At 36.6% G+C, this 19,196-nt stretch overlaps 1 protein-coding gene across 3 annotated transcripts in view; it reads right to left on the bottom strand.

Annotated features, from left to right (window-relative positions):
- The window catches only part of LOC127996230 (active breakpoint cluster region-related protein-like), a 137,415-nt gene that overhangs the window by 40,911 nt on the left and 77,308 nt on the right, over nucleotides 1-19,196 (bottom strand). For all 3 annotated transcript variants that reach the window (XM_052591930.1, XM_052591931.1, XM_052591932.1), the window contains 8 exons: nucleotides 14,873-14,925; nucleotides 14,012-14,152; nucleotides 12,814-12,935; nucleotides 11,657-11,825; nucleotides 10,492-10,614; nucleotides 10,315-10,390; nucleotides 9,816-9,920; nucleotides 4,726-4,800 (listed from right to left, as the gene is read on the bottom strand). In XM_052591930.1, coding sequence (XP_052447890.1) covers nucleotides 4,726-4,800; nucleotides 9,816-9,920; nucleotides 10,315-10,390; nucleotides 10,492-10,614; nucleotides 11,657-11,825; nucleotides 12,814-12,935; nucleotides 14,012-14,152; nucleotides 14,873-14,925 — 864 coding nt within the window. The remainder of the gene's footprint in view (nucleotides 1-4,725; nucleotides 4,801-9,815; nucleotides 9,921-10,314; nucleotides 10,391-10,491; nucleotides 10,615-11,656; nucleotides 11,826-12,813; nucleotides 12,936-14,011; nucleotides 14,153-14,872; nucleotides 14,926-19,196) is intronic.

Genomic DNA, 19,196 nt, shown 5'->3' with positions numbered 1-19,196 from the left:
ACTAAAGACATGAAATAAGGCCAGCTATCTCTCTCCTCATGGTCAGAGGATGCTTTAGATTTTAGCAGCACCAGGCACAGAAACCTAGTTCTTCAGAGAACAGGAAATGCATTTATAAAAACATCCTACATGAATGAGAACAGAGAGTGGACTACTACGGTGAGGGAAGGTGCTCAGGTTTACAGAAGTGACCACTGAGTGTAAATCGACCCTCGATGAGAGAGGAGTGCTTCTGTGGAACGTGTTTTTAAAAGGGTTCAGACGTAAGAGAGGACCTTAAGTGGGCTCTTAAAGACTGATAGAGAGCGCTGTCATTACTTCGGTCATGCTTTTGACTCCACATGAGAGGCTTGTGTAGCTCAATGAGAAGAGGGGCCATTATATATAACAGAGGTTTGGCACTTTGGCACATATTTAAAAAGACAACCACTGTTGGTTCTGTATTATACAAGAAGTCTAACTGTTTGAGGTTTTAAATTTGACCCAAATATTTATGGTTGCCCCACACAATGGTGGACTGAAAGTTTCGTCATCTGGGGCAGGAACCACATCCTCGGACTGATGTTTCCATTTGGCAACTAGTCCGTTCACACACATACACTGTTTCTTTTAGAGATGGAAAACATTCATAAGAATATGCAGGAATAGCTGTTACATTTACATTTATGTTTACATTTATGATTATTATGTGCACCTCCGTTCAAAAGTTTGGGGTACGATTTTAAAAAGATGTTTTAAGAAAAGCCTCTTACATATGCTCCACCAAGGCTGCATTTATTTGATCAAAAACCCTGTGAAAACAGCAATATAGTAACATTTTATTCTTATTTAAAATAACTAACTGTAATTTCTTACTGAATTTTCAACATCCAATACCGATCAGTCACACGATCAGAAATCATTCAGAAATCATTCTAATAGGATGGTTTGCTGCACAAATATTGTGTGTAGGCTCTAAAAAAACTAATATTTATATATTTCATTTAATGATAGCAAATGATAAGCTGAGAACAGCTATTTAACACAATATTTACTCTTTGTTCACAAAAAAATTGGCAAAAAATGTTGTGAAATTATTATTTAGGAGACTGATCAATCTGCTGTTTTATGAATTAGCCATAGGCAACTAATAAGCAACTAATGGAGACTCCATGAAAACTAAAGGATTAGAGGTTGGAAACCAGCAGAAACGTAAAGATAAATCATTTACTGTAAGTGTCAAAAGTTGTGGTTAGTATTCTGGGTCAGTATTTTCTTCCTCAAACTCTTTTTATCAGGAAGCCAATGTCAACGACCCAGTTTTCATTAATGGCCCAGAGCGGGGATTTGGATGCATTTCCTGTCAGAGCGGTTCAAGGCCTTTAATAAGACTTGGAGAGGAGGATTTAATCAGTACTTTCCAATTTAAAAAGATATTCAAACACCTGCATATCCATATGCAAAACATGTTTGCGCTTACGGTCACATTCAAGGCAACCACAATACCACAAACTCCACGAAAAATGACTTCAGATGAGCCAAACACAAACAATGAACCACAAAACACAAGCGCTCAGAAAAACTCAGAACAGTCTTATACAATGGCTTTTTGGATTCGGTCTTGAGGAAGTATATTGTGCAGTTTTTGTTAAGCTTTAAAACAGAGGTCTGAATGTTTTCAGAGCTGATCTGGTCTGCTGGCCACATGTGTCTGTTATGCAAATTCACATTATTATACTGTACATAAACGTGATTTGGGTATTTCATTCAAGCTCTGACCTCAAAAAGCAAAGAGACATAATGTGCAAATATATATGCAGATATTATAGTGAAGCCCCACAGGACAAGCTCTAATACAGTTATGACCCAGCAGCCATGGTCTCCACAGTGCTGCTGATGTACTCCGGTTACAAAATACTTACCAGAGTATTTTGTTCTGTGTAAAGGATACAAGTGGATTTGAGATGGGAGACAATTTTCAGATACAGATTCATCTCTACTACTTTCATCTATACTAAAAAGGAACTTACGTCACAAAGTAGTTTCTATGTGCATGAATGTTGTGCAACTCCAACAGTGCACTTATTTCATCCTTTTGTTGGCTTGACTTAAAGTCAACATGAAACTGTTAAGATAATAAAAATGTATTGCTTTGTAAAACTGAAAATACGTACAAATGCTGTGTTATGAATAAAATACTTTGAACCAGGAGTGATTCTAGGATTTTAATTTTAGGGGGCTCAGTCCCCAATGAGGGTATAATAATAGGTTAGGGTGGTATACTAAACCTATTGCAGTATTCCACTGTATTGCATAAATTAGATTTGTATAACATCTGAAAAGTACGGAGTACTGAAAAAGCCAAATACAAATCTTCCTGATCACAAACAAACACATACAACTTTACTGTTTACATTTTTAGTACAAACCTTTTTCATTAGCTCGAGTTTACAAACCTCTTTCTATGCTGCAAGTACTGATCATTACGGTCTTCAATAACTTCTGTGCATGAATGCATGACTCGAGCATGGCACTGCATCATTACGTCATGTCTGTAAACTTAAAGTTGTCCTGGCTACTAGGGCTATCACATGTGAGGATCCTGAAGGTGGCGGATCGTTTATAGCCTTTTCTCACAGCAGCTACAAAAATTCATTTTATGATTCTGATGGCTGATCGTAATCCAGAAAGGATTGTGTTTATGAAACACATGTGAATGAAATTAAATTATAGTCCAGTTTCAATTGTGCATCTGACTACAGATAGCCTGGGATTACAAAAGATCTGTATTTTAAACAAGTTCGAAGGTAGCATAATTTGCTTTTTGGGTTAGAAGAATTTCTTAATATAAAATTTGAATGGTATGACTATTAGAGATTAGACTTTACAGAAATAGAAATCTTCACCAAGAGAGATCCAAAAAAGCCAAGAACCAAACCAAACAAGATATGAGGAGAATCACAACAATTACAAGCTGTGATCTGAAGCCAAATAGTAGAAAATCTGACAAAAAGACAAAGGCTGTGTAACTAAAAGCTTTAATGAGGGAAATTACTACAATCTTAAGAAGAAAATCTTAATTTAAAGATAAATATATAATTTAAAGCAGCAAATGTTATTTAACAGAAATTAATATCGCCTGGATGCATTTCATCTGCATTAGGTATGTCCGTGCTATGAGATATTTAAAAAAAAAAAAAATGCGATGGAGATATCTACCCTGACAAAAAGTATTGGGGACATGTCCCACCCATAAATTAAGCCTATGGCTTTAGCCTAGATCATTTTATATTAAAGAGCAAAATGTCAGTTAAGTCATGAAGTTGCCTTAAATATGTGCATGCATGTAAGTATTTATGAGTCAGATTTAAGAACTTGAAAATAGTTTTCAGAACTGTCCTGGAGCAGTCCATCACTGTCTCCCTCATCTAACACACCTTACTTAACTCGTCAGTTCATTAGCAGAGACTTTAAGAGCTGAAGTGAGTCAGAAAAGGTAAAGAGTTGTGAGAGACTACGATACGTGTCAGATCTGTGTCATGTTTAGCTCTTAAAGCAGCCAATATAACCCAGCTGCTGTGATATCTGTTCATCCAGGAACAAGAGGAAATCAATAACTCTTGTAGCTTTGAGCATACATCTTTATTTCATTTAGAATTTAGTGTTTGATAACTTTATTCAATTTCTGTGTATTTCCTACTTGTTGAAGGGCACAGGAAGATAAATCTCACATTTATTATAATGAGTTTGTGAAGACTGCTTAAATTTTTTTTTTTTACGTCTAATAAATGTTAAAATTGATAACTCAATTATACTGTAATATTGAATGTCTATAGTCAAGGGTTAATATTCGGGGGAAAAACATTTCATAGAGACATCAGTAGTACTAGTGTCAGTGATATACACCTTCAGTCATAAAAAAGATGTCATTAAACACATTTAATTTAAATATTACAAATATTTTGTCTTTATGTTGTTTAAACACTAATTGTGAAGACGGAATGTTAAATTACTGCAATATAAAAATATATTTTAAAAATAATTTTAGGTGGGATTAATTTCAGAAAAATGTGCAGTTAATCCATTTTTTAAATTGATTCACAGCAATAAAATATATAAATTATATACACACACATACACAAATGAGTTATTTTGGTGCAGTTGACTTGATTGATACTCTTTATAGATTTCTTTGCAGAATCATGGGTAATGTAGTTTTCAAGCCATTTACAAATCTGAATAGTTTACAGTGAATGGCCTACAAATTATATACTAAAGATGTCTGTAGGGAGGTTTGTGGCTTCATTCATATTGGTTTGTTCATCTAATCACTCACCTACACAATCACAGTAACTTACTGTAAGCACACTTGCTACAGGTATAAACAAAAGCGTCTTCAGCTTTTTACAGAGTTCATCTAAGGTGAACAGTTGAAAAAAAAAAGAAGAAAAAAAAAGTGTAGTTTCTCAGTGACAATATTCCTCTTTCTTCCTTTCTCCCCAACATACGAGGCCAATTACTTGTGCTCTGCGTAATAAAACAATACATCTGTATGGATCAGCATTTCCCACATTGTTGGCTGCAGCTCCCCCTACAATACTTAGTAGGCCACAGACCACACTTTGGGAAATGCTGATTTATACAAATTAATTGTTTCCATTATTCTATATTATGCAGGATAAATGTGTTTTCTATAATCTTAAAAAAAAAAAAAAAAAAAAAAAAAGTGAAACAGACAAGACTTACTGGCAGATTCTGTGAAGCCTGTGGCTTTATGGACGATCACATGAAGGAAGCCGTACAGACCAGGGGATTCCTCATCTGGAGGAGAAAAGAAACACTCAGTAAGTGTGTGTGTGTGTGTGTGTACAAGAGGGAGATAGATTCCTTGCTTTAGTCATCTTTCAGCATCTCCCACTTTAATCTACCAACAATCCTCCATTTTCCTGCCTATTAGTGGCAGATAACAGATAAAGGACACATGCAAGTGTCTAGTCACCCATATGCTGCTAAAACACAAACATAACGCTAAAATTAAAATCAGAAATGGCCCAGACCACCCAAGAGTAGGTCCAAAGCTCCTTGGAGATATGAGAGGGAAATAAGACATGTGAGCAGCTGGCGAGTGCATGTCTGCTGTGATGTGAACAGTGCAGTTCTTACGGCATGTCTCCTGTTTGTGTGGTCCATGTCTGTGCTGGACTGGTGATACAAGGCTATCTGACTATCATTCTAGGTGTTTTGGATTGCTTCGAGCCATTACAGAATTTGATGCTCACCACTCTACTCAGGTTTCCCTCTACAACAGGAAACAACACACTGAGATTATAGAGAATGTGGTCATAAACAGACAACAGAGCCTGACTTACACGCTAATATTAGCAATGGTTAAAACCGTCTACTAGTCATCCAACAACCAAACAGCCAACTAGTGAGGACAGGAAGTTCATTTAGAATTTATTTTTAAATGTAGTAGTTTATATGCATGCTGGACACTTCTTAGTTCTCGATAAAGAAAAAAAGAAAAAAAAAAACGTAAAAAAAATATTAACAATATTTTTTTTTAGTTTTGTAAAGAAATCATTTATATTTGTAAACAAAATCAATTCCAAGCATTTTATTTATAGAAGTAAAAAAAAAATTTGTCAGTGTCTTTGATATCAGTACTGAAAAAGCCCCATCGATTGGTTAGGAATGTAAAGTAGCAATAGTAAAGTCAGGTTGACTAAGTTTTGCTCAGGTTGCAAGGTCTTGTACATACAGATCAGATAAAACCAAGTGTCACAACTCCCAGCTTTGGCTGGTCTGCCCTGATGAAGAACTCTGTCAATTAGTGCTGGTGGAAAGAATGCAGCTGTCAGAGCAAATGAAAACAGTGTCACATTACTGAAAGTCTTTCACTAAAACCATGAGCTTGGATAACCACACCGAAAATGTTTAACACCATGTGAAGTGGGTTAACAAAAAAAAGCATGGTTCATGAAGACAATATTTATGGTAAGCCTGAGAGAACAAGAGGATTCTTCTGGACTTGAAGGCTCTCATTCTGTGAGGAAACCTAGGTCTCTGAGCCCACAGAACATGACTTCAAGGGTGGCCTTGACCGACCCTCACACACACACACACACACACACACAGGCTTATTGTATCAATATTAGAAGCAGTGGGTGGCAGTGCTCAAATTGCAGTCTCCCTTTTCTCTGCATTTATTTAGCAGAAAGTAAACTGGCCGAGAACCTCTTTGAACCTAAAGCTCCTCACCAGAACAACACGTGAGAGAGTAAACAGTCAAAGACCTGCGCATGTTGGTGGACATGTGATCATAATCCAGTCCAAAAGTGTGAATCAAATGGCATCTCATCTCACCATTCAGTCTAGAAACTGTTTGATTAAACAATAAAATCTAATTTAACAAAATTGCACTTTAAGGCCTTTTCATAAGATTCAATGTTTCTTAATGCATTTGTCAAAGTGATACGTCATGCAGATTTGTGATTCTTACACATTTTAGTCTTTTGAATATAAGAAGGTTGTGTGCCATTTAGAGATCAGTTCTTGAATCTGAATCTCAGTTCTTGAATTTAAATCAAAAATCCTGAATCTGAATTTTATTCTAAATTCCAAGTCTTTTTCTTAAATTTTAGTCTAATTTTTAACTGAGGTCAAAAACTAGTTAAGGAATTACTATTCATGTTGTAAATAGTTGTATTAAATTATTTAATCAAATTAAATTGATTTGAAGAAATATAGCTTGCAAGAAAATTAAATAATTTAAAGACAAACTTGGGCAGCTTGACTAAACTTTTATAGTTTTTAGCCAATAATGTCATTAGCCACTCAACTGTAATGCAATAAATACCACTTTCTTTAAAGCGCTATTTCACCCAAAACTGTAAATTATATCATAGTTTACTTACCTTCATGTTGTTCCAAACCTGTATGCATTTCTCTCTTCTGCTGAACACAAAATAAGTTATTTAAAAGAATGCACAACCTAACAGTTGCTGGCCACTGACTTCCATACTATTTTTTCCTACAATGGAAGTCAATGGCTATCAGCAACGGTTTGGTAATCAATATTCTTCAAAATATCTTCTTCTGAAAAGTATACAGGTTTGTAACAGCATGAGAGTGAAAAAAAATTATAATTTTTATTTTAAACTGAACGATCCCTTAAATTCCTATTTGAATTCCAAGTTACCTTCCTATGTGTTGTAGCCATTTCATTCATGACACAAAACAAATCAATTCTTAAATTCTGTCCGAACGTGGAGTACAAAGCAAGGAATGTTTAAAACATGAAGAGAACCTGACAAAACTCATTTTCCATTCACCACAAGCACCCTAAAAGAGTTAACACTTCGTGAACCCATGTTCAACCGGGCTTTTTCTGATGGATCAAAGCAGTTGGCAAGCTTTTCATGTGGAGGTCAAAGAGGCGCACAATGCTTTGCTAAACCGTGATGTGACTCAAGTGAACAGGCCTCTCAAAAACTCTCTCAAAAAAGAAGCCGACTATCATTTAATTACGGTTCTCCACCATTTGAGAGCTCTCAATGTCATACGGTTTCTCTCATAATGAAGACAAACACTCCTTACAAAGCCTTGATTTGTCAGCTCAAACTGCTGGTGTCCAGAGGAAAGAGTTTGTGTATTTGGGGTTCATGGGGGGGGGGGGGGGGGGGTGTATGTGAGGGTATGTGGCAGGGCTTACATTCCTTGAGCAGCTGCTCCTCATTTCACCTCATTCCCTGCATCTTAAATTTCGTAGCAGGAGGGACATTGTGGGGTTCAGGGGATGATCAGAGGGGGTCTTTCTACGTGTGTCACTTTCTGATAGACAGAACAAGTCAAACTCAGGACCCCTTGGCCAGACACGGCCTGCCAGCAGAACATGCTCAGAAAAGGATATTATTTATTAAAACTCAAAATTTGTTGCAGATCCATTGTGCTTCTGTAGTTCTTCAAATTAAATCGACGTTATTGGCACCAGTACACAACAATTCCAGTATGTTTACTCTCTAGAATAATTGATTCTTATCGCTCAACCTCAAAATTGTCCTCTCAAATCAATATTTCATGTCCAGTTATTTACTTGCGTATTTATTAATTTAAGATGTAGTGTGGTCAGAGTAATGTTAACAAAAATAAACAAATAAATGAAAAAAAGAAGGAATCAAGAATAAAAATAAATACATGATTTTTACTGTGATTATTAATAATAATGTCATTATTTACTGAAAGCAACAAGACTCTTGAGGAGTATACATCTACACTCACCAGTGGATTCTCTGCAGTGAATGGGTGCCATCAGATTGAGAGCTCAAACATCTGAGTGATCCACAATTAATCCACACAACTCCAGTCAATCAGTTAATGTCTTGTGAAGCAAAAAGCAGCATGTAAGAAACAATTTGTTACATTAAACTGCTACTTCTGGCCAAAATATGAATCCACAATCCATAAAAACATTTCCTCAAGAGAAAAAGTCCATCCCCTGTTGTCCTCTTACTTAAAAATCCAACTGCTTGTGAATGGCTGCTTGATCTGTGCATATTTCTCTCTTAAATCAGATGACAATTATTGATACAGGAATCACTCAAAAGATAAAAATAAAATAAAAATAAAATACAAAATCTTGATGGATGTATTTCAAACACTGATGTTGATTGATGGACTTTAGATTATTTGTGAATTACTGTGATGGTTTGGGCACCCATTCACTGCAGAGGATCCACTGGGGAGCAAACGATTGAATGCTAATATTTTTTCCAAATATGTTCTACATCTTGAATGGCATAAGTGTGAGTAAATTGTTTTGCGAATTACAATTTTTGGGTGATTATTAATATTAAAGCTGCAGTAGGGAACTTTTGACGCTCTAGCGGTTAATAAACAGAACTGCTTGCATCTTGCGGAAGAACATCGTAGCCGGAGCTACTTCTCTCTGTTTATGTCTATGAAGAATCACAAAGGTACTGGGTTACTCCGCCGCGGTACCCCCGAAGCAATCTAAAAGAGTCAAAATATAAACACTTTTTATAGTATTATATGTAACTGCAAATGACAATAGGACCACTGGGAGGAGCCAGAGGAGCTTGACTTTTTTCACAGATTATCTGTCTCATATTCTACTGTCAGGACATAATGACAGGTTTAACAAAAATGTAAAAATTATATTTTTACAAAAGTTACCTACTGCAGCTTTAACATCATGATATTTATAAAGCTGCTTCTGTTTTGTGAATGGTTCTAAATAAATAAAACTGACTTGAAGTTGAGTTTTACAGTGGTTTTATAACAGGAAAAACACTGTAATGAGATTTTAGGAGAGGTTTAATGCATTCTGCTATGGCTAAATGCAACAACATTTCTGAACCTACCACCAATCACCCATAATTCACCAGGAGAGGGGTGGAGCATGTCTACAGCACGTATACAGCCCTTTTGATAGTGAGCGACTCCAGCTCTGCTGACTGGGGCTGAACGTGGGAGGTGATGGACAGATGGCTTTAATGTCATCCAGATCAACACATGTCAGGGTCCACAAAAAAACTAACCGCCAAAGACTGAAACACTGTCCTGCTCAGAAGTGAACGAAAGCAGCCTCAACATGGCACAGGTTGTCAGTAGAGTAAAGCCAGACGGTAACCTAGATTTATGAAAAACCTATTTGGACTTCACTGTAATAGTAAGAGAAACTGAGGAACAAAGAAACTGGGCTAGTGAGTACTTGTAAGTTCAGATTCAGACAGCATTTGCATTTGTCCCCTCCATACACAGTTGAAGCTACTCAGCACTGAATCAGTGAGCAGGGAGCAGTTTGTGTCTCTTACCATCTTTGTTGCTGGTGACGGGGATGTTGTGGACCGTTCGGAGTTTGAAGCAGGAGCCAGTCAACACTTGCAACTCTACTGAACTCAACACACAGGTCTGCAGGTCTGAAAAACACACATCAAGGTTATCATCACGAATTAAAACATTCGTGTTCAGTCAGATAAGTCTGAAACAAAATAATATATAAACATTAGATGAAAAACCTACACGAAACCAGAATTGTGCTGACTGAAGTAAATTTAAGTTCAAGCGCTAAAATCACTAACGACTGGAAATGAACTGAAACGCAATTTAAAACTAAAATTGAAATAAAATTAAAATAAATCTTAAATTAATTATTTAACTTATTAGTTTGCTGAGGCCGACTAGTGGAGCCCATAGCTAGTGGACCTCAGAGAGCATTAATGGAGTGCTAGTGTGTGGATGCTTCAGGAATGATGGATTGTGCCATTGAGATGGTTGAATAATCTGAAGTTTTAATAGAAAAGGTTGTCTAACCTTTCTTCTGTAGTTTCTGAATGCTCTCCCTCCATTCGGACCTCTCATAATCTGAGGACAGCAGAAACAGGTAGCTCTGCCGAAAGAGAAACGGTTAAAGAATAACAACAGCTCCCTCTACTGGATCGTTTAAGTGGACACACATTCAGTGAAAGGGATGGCTGTGCCATGTGGTACCTTGCCGTGTTTGTTGTGGATGCGGAATGGGATGGTGGGGGAAAATAAAAGCAGACACGACTCCTGCTCGTTCATCTTCTTCCTGAGACGATCCACATTACGACTCTGACCTTTCTGTGCTTTCTGTTCACACACAAATCAGTCTGATGTTAGCGGAAGCCACCCTTACAAGCAAAGTATACCACAGACATTTGTCAGTCTGTGTCTATCTGTCACACACAGTATGAAATAATTAACATTTTATCTTATTTAATATTGGTAATACTTAAAAATATCTTAAATTAAATTAAATATCTTAAAAAATATATATTTAATTTTTAAACCATTTTTAAACCGAAACCATAAAATTTCACAACTATGGTATGTGGGCATAGATATTACATTCTTGTTTGTGAAGTCAATTGAAAGGTTGCGTGTACGTTCATTGTGTGAGTTTGAGCTTTACTGGAAATGATGTTATCAGGCTTTGACGTCTAATTAAAGACTTCAGAGCCCCAGTGCTCAGTCCGTTAGAGTGTGTGTGTCAACGTTACATTATATCTTGACAGTGTAATGGGGCTACATGACTGCAGTGCAGTAATTGCTCTGAGCAGAAGGAACTCCCAGAAGAGACACCAGGAGCGAGTGCTCTCAGGGGGGAACACTTTCGATCGATTCTCTCAGTGTCAGCTAACATAAAGTAACCCACGAGAGTTTGGGAGTCACCTTTCCTCTGCCTCGTTGTCCTGTGCTGACCTCCGCTGAACAATGGAACCGGACGGTCTAAAATATGTCTGTCTGTCTGAATTTAAACACTGTACTATCACAGTGACCTGCTTCAGCAATGCCAAACATAAGTTAACAAACCACAAAACCCACTTTCTCCCTAAACTCCAAACAGCAATGCATCGTCTGACATGATTTGAGATTGAAAAAGACTGAAAATGAAGTGAAGAACGTCAAAGGTCTTTGTTGTAGAAAATGGCTCTTTAGATTTTTTTTTATGTTCTCTGAGAGAATGATTAGCTCTGAGCTCTAAAAGGTTCTTTAGAATACTATAAATGGTTATTTTGTGGCATTGCTGTGAAAAAAAAAAAAAAAACTTTTTGGAACCTTTATTTTTTTCAGAGTGCAGGCAAAAACAGAACTAAATCTATTATTTGTATAGTCCTATACACAACATTACCTTCTCTTTCTGGATCTCGCTTTTGATGGTGGAGATCTTGATCTTCATCTCCTCGATCTCGTGCTCAGGGAGCGTCTGGATGTGAGGAAGAGAATCCGAGTCATCCAGAGTCTGAAAGCTCAGATCAGCCAGAGGGATGTACCATTTACACTCATACTGCTGATGCCTCCTGACAAACACAGAAAAACACATTTCAATGTCAAATCGGAGCATCATTTATTGTGCTTTTTGGTATATTTCTATATTAAGCACATCATTTGAGTGCATTAGGTGCAGGCCCGTCGCCAGTTATGAGGTCATCGAGGTCTGGAAGGTGCCAGATATACAGCTATTATAAGCATTTTTTGACCTGTCTTTTCCACTTAATTTGATACTGAAGAAAGTGAATATATAGGACGTTGCAGTTTATTGTAAGCAATATCTTTATATTATCTTATTTGCAAAATATTTTAAATAATTTGTTTTTATTTATTTTTTTGTTTTAATAGCAATATCTGGCAACACTGTATAGCCAGCACTTAAACTGACAGTAATCAAAAAATTGCTTTAAAAAAATTTATAATAAATTTATTGCTGACAGGCCAGAATATTCGTTCAGAGACGTCATCAACACTGTCAGACAGTAGCATATGACACTAGTGCACAGATCTGTAGAACAAGTAGGATGAAATAAATACATTGATGCAATAAATAGGGTATGATTTTAATATGATCATCCATCTAAAACAGAAAACATCTTTCACACTTCTTTCAAAGTATGTATAGTGTATATAGTTAGTCGTATTTTAGAGATTATTATAGAACAATTCTAAACATAAACGCATGCCTCCTGATGTCTTTCTCTTCCTGTCCTGACAGGAAATGCCTCTGCAGAGACCGTTAATCTAAGCACTTCCTATTATGTGGTGTATACACACACGCTTTAGGGAATCAAAATGTATTTCCACTGTCAAAATGTTTGATAATGCACTCTTATTATGAGATGATGATGATGCCCAGCATGGCTTTGCAGTGAAATCTAATCTGCTCATCATCATGCATAACCACCGATTAAAATCACCAAATACACAGCGGCACGTAAAGTGATAAATGCATGAGTGGGCAAAACATAAAATAAGAGAGAAAGTGAGATTGCATTTGAGTGTCCATGTCCATACCCAACTGCGGTCTTTTTCATCTTGGCACAGAGCAGAAGGTCTGTGAAGAGGAAGACATGACGGAGTTTACGCGTCCCCTCGGACACCTCCACCAGGAAGCCATCCTTCACCAGCTGACGAGCCTGCCAGAGACATAAACACCCACCGTTACTGAGGGTGAGATTAAGCTAATACAGCTGATCCACTCATACTCTCATGTGATTACAGCAAGATAAGCTCATCAAACAGAAACAGTCAGAAGTCAGGGAGCCTTTATCAAAACAGATCGCAATGTCAAACAAAAGAGAATCTGAAGAATTTGTGTTTGAAAATGAACACATTTTCAGACCTGTAGCTTGTTAAAGTTAATTATTATAGTTGGGAGTGTGGCAATATATTAGTATTGGCGATAATGTTAATATTCCACAAACTGTATAATTTAGTAAATAATGCAGCAATGTGGTTAACACTTGAACACAGTAGGTGGCAGTATTGCACCTGTTTACAACCAGTCATAAAAAGAAAAAAAGCAGTAGTATGTAGCAACTACCACAGACAGCGTGGTTCATTTCCCCAAAAAAATATTTTTTAGAATACAAAAATTTCTATAGATATATCAACAATATCATAATTGTGAATGCTTTAGGCCACAACATAAAAAAATATATTATGCCAGCCCTTCTTCATTTGATAACATTCCATAACATTTCCAAATTGGATAATAATAAAAGTCATGCAAGCGAACGGTCTTCATTTTTAGAGGTGCGTTTTGCTGCAAGCGTTGTTGGTCGATGGTCACAATGTTTCCTGAAACCACAGTTCCAACGAACATTAACTAACAGCATTACAAAGCTGTGTGGTTAGAACCGCAGCTTACTACAGCGTAACCTGGCCTTCTATGAATAGGTTCCTGTTAGTATGACGTGGACTTACAAATATTCTCACGAGAAAAAGAAAAAAACTATCATGCAGTTTAATCTACATCTTTTTTCAATATATACAATGTATTTCACATCTCTTATATAATTGTAAGCATAAAGTAGTCCCTAGATGTTATGTTAATATTTACAGCAGCATATGTATATACACATACAAAATAAACTCTTATAGAGTCACTGACACATCCACTGCCTTAAAAAGGCCTCATTCTGTAATTCTGCATACTGTATCCAGTAAAGGTATACAGTAACTCCTCTGTCAGTCAGTCACACACACACACCTCTCCCTTCGGTGTGGTCACGGCAGTCCTGCGAGGGTCAATCTCTTCATTGATGATGGACAGGAAGCTCTGGGATATTCTCAGAGCATCCTGCAGTAGTGGGAAGTCTGGATGATCCTTAGGAGTATGTTTCAACAAATCCTGAATAAAACAAACAGGGAACATACCTGAGCTTCATGCTTATGCTTAAAGTGATAGACCAACTACTATAAAATAGATAAACCGACACTACTGTTAAAAGTTGAGGATGGTTACGATTTTTTAAATGTTTTTAAAATATATCTTATGTTTACTAAGACTGACTAAGACTGCAGTAAAGCAGCATATCGTAGATAACTTTTCTATTTTAATGTATTTGAAAATTTAATTTATTCCTGTGGAAATGTATTATTATCAGTGTTGATAACAGTTGTGATGCTTAATTTTACTTTGATAAAAAAAAAATTGTCACTTGTCATGAAATTAATGTTTTTTAACGTATTGCCAAAGGTTTCTCTCATGCAGATTTTGATTATTATTATAATTTTTTTTAGAAACCACCTACTACTGACATCAGGGTTTATAATGACCTTAAGGTCCATGAAGAAAAGCTAATTTGACATGTTGAAACTGACCGAATGATCTTTACACAGTAGAATTTGGTAGTCTGAACGCTTCCTTATGGCATTGATTGACGGCAACAAAATCTCTACCGAGTTTGATTCAAACAGAGATTTAAAAAAAAAAAAGAAGAAGAAATTGCAACCTCAGTCATGCTGAAATAAATGGAAATAATAGCCTGTGTATTTTCCTTAGTGAAGGTGACCTTTAAACTTGACTACCTGTATTAAATATATGTATATTTTAGAGAGCGAGACTCACATGCAAGACCAGAGTGCTGCGAGTGATACGGTCAATAGGTTTGTAGAGGAGCGCTGCAAAGACAAACATTAAGGAATATAGAGTGAACATAAGTACATAAGGTATATAGAATTATCCTTTTATGCAGTTAAATTGTACAAAATATAATCTCACAAAACATTCATACTTCCAACCATACAGAAGCTCTAAAAGCCAAACAATCCCAAATAGAGAGAGAGAGAGACCCTTTCCCAAACTCTATAACACAGCTGACTGAGCAGTAAGACACTACAGATAATAGCAGCATCTCTGAGCAGAGCTCTTCACAAACATGAACATCTACTGTAGGACAAATGAATGCTGTCTTCAGCTCTCTGTTCATCACACACTCTTGATAAACTGACAGACTGAGAAGGAAATGCATATCTGTCAGCAGCTCACAGTATCATGGCCTCCCTCGATCCACATCTGTGAATCTGAATGCTGCAGTGGGACATGAACACTCAAACCACACACCCAAGAGCTTGCTATGCTGCTCGGTTTATCCACTTTATTTTGAAGTGCAGAAGAACGCTATTTTCTTTAAATGAGCAGGACTTCCAATTCATTAGCTGCTATAGGTGAACTAAACCTATAACTAAAATAATAACAAAGTGCCATAAATGATAAAACTATTTGTGCTACAAACCAGAGTGTCCATGATGAGTATAACACATTAAAACAAAATGATAAAGACTAGTTTGCCATATGAAGACAACAGCAGCTTTGCACATTCAAGTTCCAAATGGCTCTTATGCTCATACCTTAAAAAGATGATGGATACAATAGGGCAGAATTCAATAGTCTTTAATCATTTCAGTTTATCTTGTCTGTCTGTGGAGTATGTACTGTAATAAACAGATAATGCAAGATTGTGTTATTATGATCATGATGATAATGCAACATTTTGATGATGACATCGCGGTTCATTAAATATATACAATATAAATTCAATACTGCAATAAAAGCACAATTTAAATGACTGTTCACACTAAGAATAACTGTAATTAAAAGCATCCACATCAACAGACATACAGTACAGATACAATTCTGTTTTCTAATCCGTTTTGAAAGTTGCGAGCTGCAGCTCCAGCTCTTTAAAGTCAGGTGGATCCTGAATGGCTGTCAAAGTTTTTATTGTTTATCAGCAGAGAAATGAAAGTGATTCCATTCATTGTCCTGCTTCCGTTTGCTGCTTATCAAGGGCAGACTATTGTTTTCTAAGAAGTACTGTGTGTGTACACAACAAAGAGCACTGCTACTCTGAAAATACTACACTGACACACACCGTCAGATAAGGGTCTCCTGTGAACAGTGTTCAGGAAAGAGCTTTGTCTCTCGTTCCTTTGACTGAACTAGTGGGAGAATTCTGCACATGCACGTCTTCGTCATCTTTGCAGGCTTACAGCGGGTCCTGTGGTGGTCATCTAATGGATGATGATTCCCAGCAGTCCCTGCAGTTCATCTAATTAGCTGCTAGTGCATTGGCTTCCGGTGTCCTGGGTGTTAGGTAGGCAGTTGCTATTGTGTTCTTTATGTTTTCCACTTGTGGTTGTTACAGCATCTCTGCATGGTTTCTAGGGTGTTCTTTGTGGATGTATTCAGTGGATTCACAGCTGATTGGATTTTAAAGGGAACAAATAAGGAAAGCATTTCCCAAAAGTAATGTTAGCCTGAGTAGCACTGGCAATAGTGCGCTTTATGAACTACTTAGACTAACAATGCTTTTGAGAAATGCAGCCCAGGAAGGTTGCTTTAGGTTGTGACATCCAATCACATCTCAGCACAGTCACTCGCATACTAATTTGAGTTCAAGATGCCCTTCACACACGGTCACAGAATAAACCCCTCTAGATCAATTGAGCTACTGATTTCCCATACATTCATCCCGCTGGACAGAGAAAAAGACCAGTTTAATATTCATCAGAAAAGAAAAGAAAATAGAAATAGAGCAGCAGGTGATGGAATGATTACAAGAGGTACAGTAGACACCCAAAGACAGTGTGTGTGCATTTATGACTGTGTCTGTGAGCTAGTTGTGAAGGGGAAACAGGACAGCACTGAGATTAAGCAACGAATCGGATCACTTTCAATCTCTGTTTATAACAGATGACAGATTAAACCCTTATACATATATTAGAAAGGGCCTTCCATTATAGCAACACACAATAATTCTCACTTATTATAGACATTTAAATATACTGGTTACAGTATAAACAAAGTAGAAAGTAGAATGGAGGGCATCTTTTTTAACAAAAAACAGTTTTAATTCATAAGCAACTTTCATGAATTAGGGATATTACATTAGCTTTCGAGTCAGACTTCCAACTTATTTTCATATTTTCCATATATTTTCAACCCACCCATGTGTATATAAACACAAGACACTGCCAGTTTTGAGTCACTGGGGGATGATTTAATCTAAATGTCACTGTTATAACTAGCTCTAGAGGAAAACAAATGTAAAAAAAAAAAAAACACTGCTGTGGGCTGATACCATGTGAGTCATGCTCACACAAGACAAATATTAAACTGTTGATGTATATTATATTGCATTCCACAAATCGATCTGATTGCAACAGTGTTTGCACATTTAGTGTCTTGCTTCTCACATTCTCTCTTGGGTTTCCTTTGCTCCATTTCATCCCTCGTTTACACTGACAAGGTTTTGGATCAACTCTTAAAGGGGCTGATTATATCTGTATGTCTATTATTTGGCAGCTAATAAACTGATTGCATGAAAGAGAAAGTGCGCAGGTGAATTTTGAACAATTCTTTGATATTTGTTCCAATCTTTCTATATTGTTATCATTTATCAACACTTGTGCACTTTTATGTCTACCTTTAACGGTCTGTCATCTAGCATCACTGTGGTGAGTGCAGCTGGTGCATTATGGGGGATAATCCTCCAGTCACCTTGGGGTGGAAGAAGGAATTTCGAAGGAGTAAATGCATACTAATGCACATACAGTACACACATGAATGCATGTCCATAAATCAACACATTGTAAAGTCAGATGGCAGTATGCTATCATTCACTACAGTGTTGCTCAACTAGTTTTTACATAGGTAATTAACACCAAAATGGTTTATCATGCTAACTGTATAGAAAAACGACTTTAAAATAAACAATTTAGTAAATGTTTAATACTATGCTAAATGAGTAACGGGAAATTTGTCAATTTTGGTTTCTTGTAGCAATTCAATACACCACAAAAATGAAAATAAAAAGTTGGTGCACTGCAAACCATGTTTATGCTCACTGCAAGTGAATGGGTTTTTGGTTTGAGTCACATTTCTATTTTCATCTTATGTGGTTTTGGAGTTTGGACATTCAGTCTTCAATGATGTGTGTCTGTGAACACCAAAATATATGATAAAAATAAAAATTTTTCGCTTACCTTTTGGAAAGTAATATTTATGTACTATTCATGCATTCAGTACTGTATATGGTTAGTTGCAGTTTATCATTTGCATTTAACAGTTTTTTTCTCTGCATTACCCTATTATAACTAAATATGAAAATTATATGAGAATTGAAAGGCAGGTCCAGTTGCTCATTAGGAAATAATTTTTTTATGTATTCCTGCTTGGTTTCAAACCCATTCGACTCTTTCCACATGGAACCTGGAATCTGTCAAACACTGTCAGAGCTTTGTCTAATGCATATTAAAGTAATAAGTGATGAGAAGTTGTGCTATATTATGAATACAGCTATAGCTAAAGGGAATTATCAGGAACAACACATAAAAAATTGAAGACATCAATTTTGATAAGACAATATTTTACGCTTATATATTTTGTGTCATCATCCAACTGACAATATGGTCCCTGCCATGTGAACTAGCATTAAAAACTGATGCCCATTTGCACCATGTATGGTCCACAATAGCTATGAGAAAATGTGCTGTTGTTTCTCTATTGCATATTTTATGCTATATTGACCAATCAGAAGCCAGAATCCGAATGATCCGTTTTATAAGTCCCTTTATGCTTGAGGTCTTACGACTGCAATTAAATATGAGAACACATGCAGAATTACAAGACTTCCTACTGCACTGAAATGAGATCAGACCTGTTTACCAGCAGAACTCTAGAAAGGCTCGATCTTCTGATCTGAAACCATGGACGATTCTTAAACCAAACCACACTACAATCAAAAATGTTAACTCATCCAGACTAGCAAAGCATTAAAATGCAATATAGTTACCATAGGTGCAGTTACAACACAGCCGGAGAACCAGCAGAACCTCCATGACAAACTTCCACCGATCCTGCAGTCTTCTCTGACTGCTCTCTCACTACT

This window comes from Carassius gibelio, chromosome A5, assembly GCF_023724105.1.
Source record: "Carassius gibelio isolate Cgi1373 ecotype wild population from Czech Republic chromosome A5, carGib1.2-hapl.c, whole genome shotgun sequence".
Classification (NCBI taxonomy): domain Eukaryota; kingdom Metazoa; phylum Chordata; class Actinopteri; order Cypriniformes; family Cyprinidae; genus Carassius; species Carassius gibelio.
This window is presented reverse-complemented; position numbering and strand designations above follow the sequence as displayed.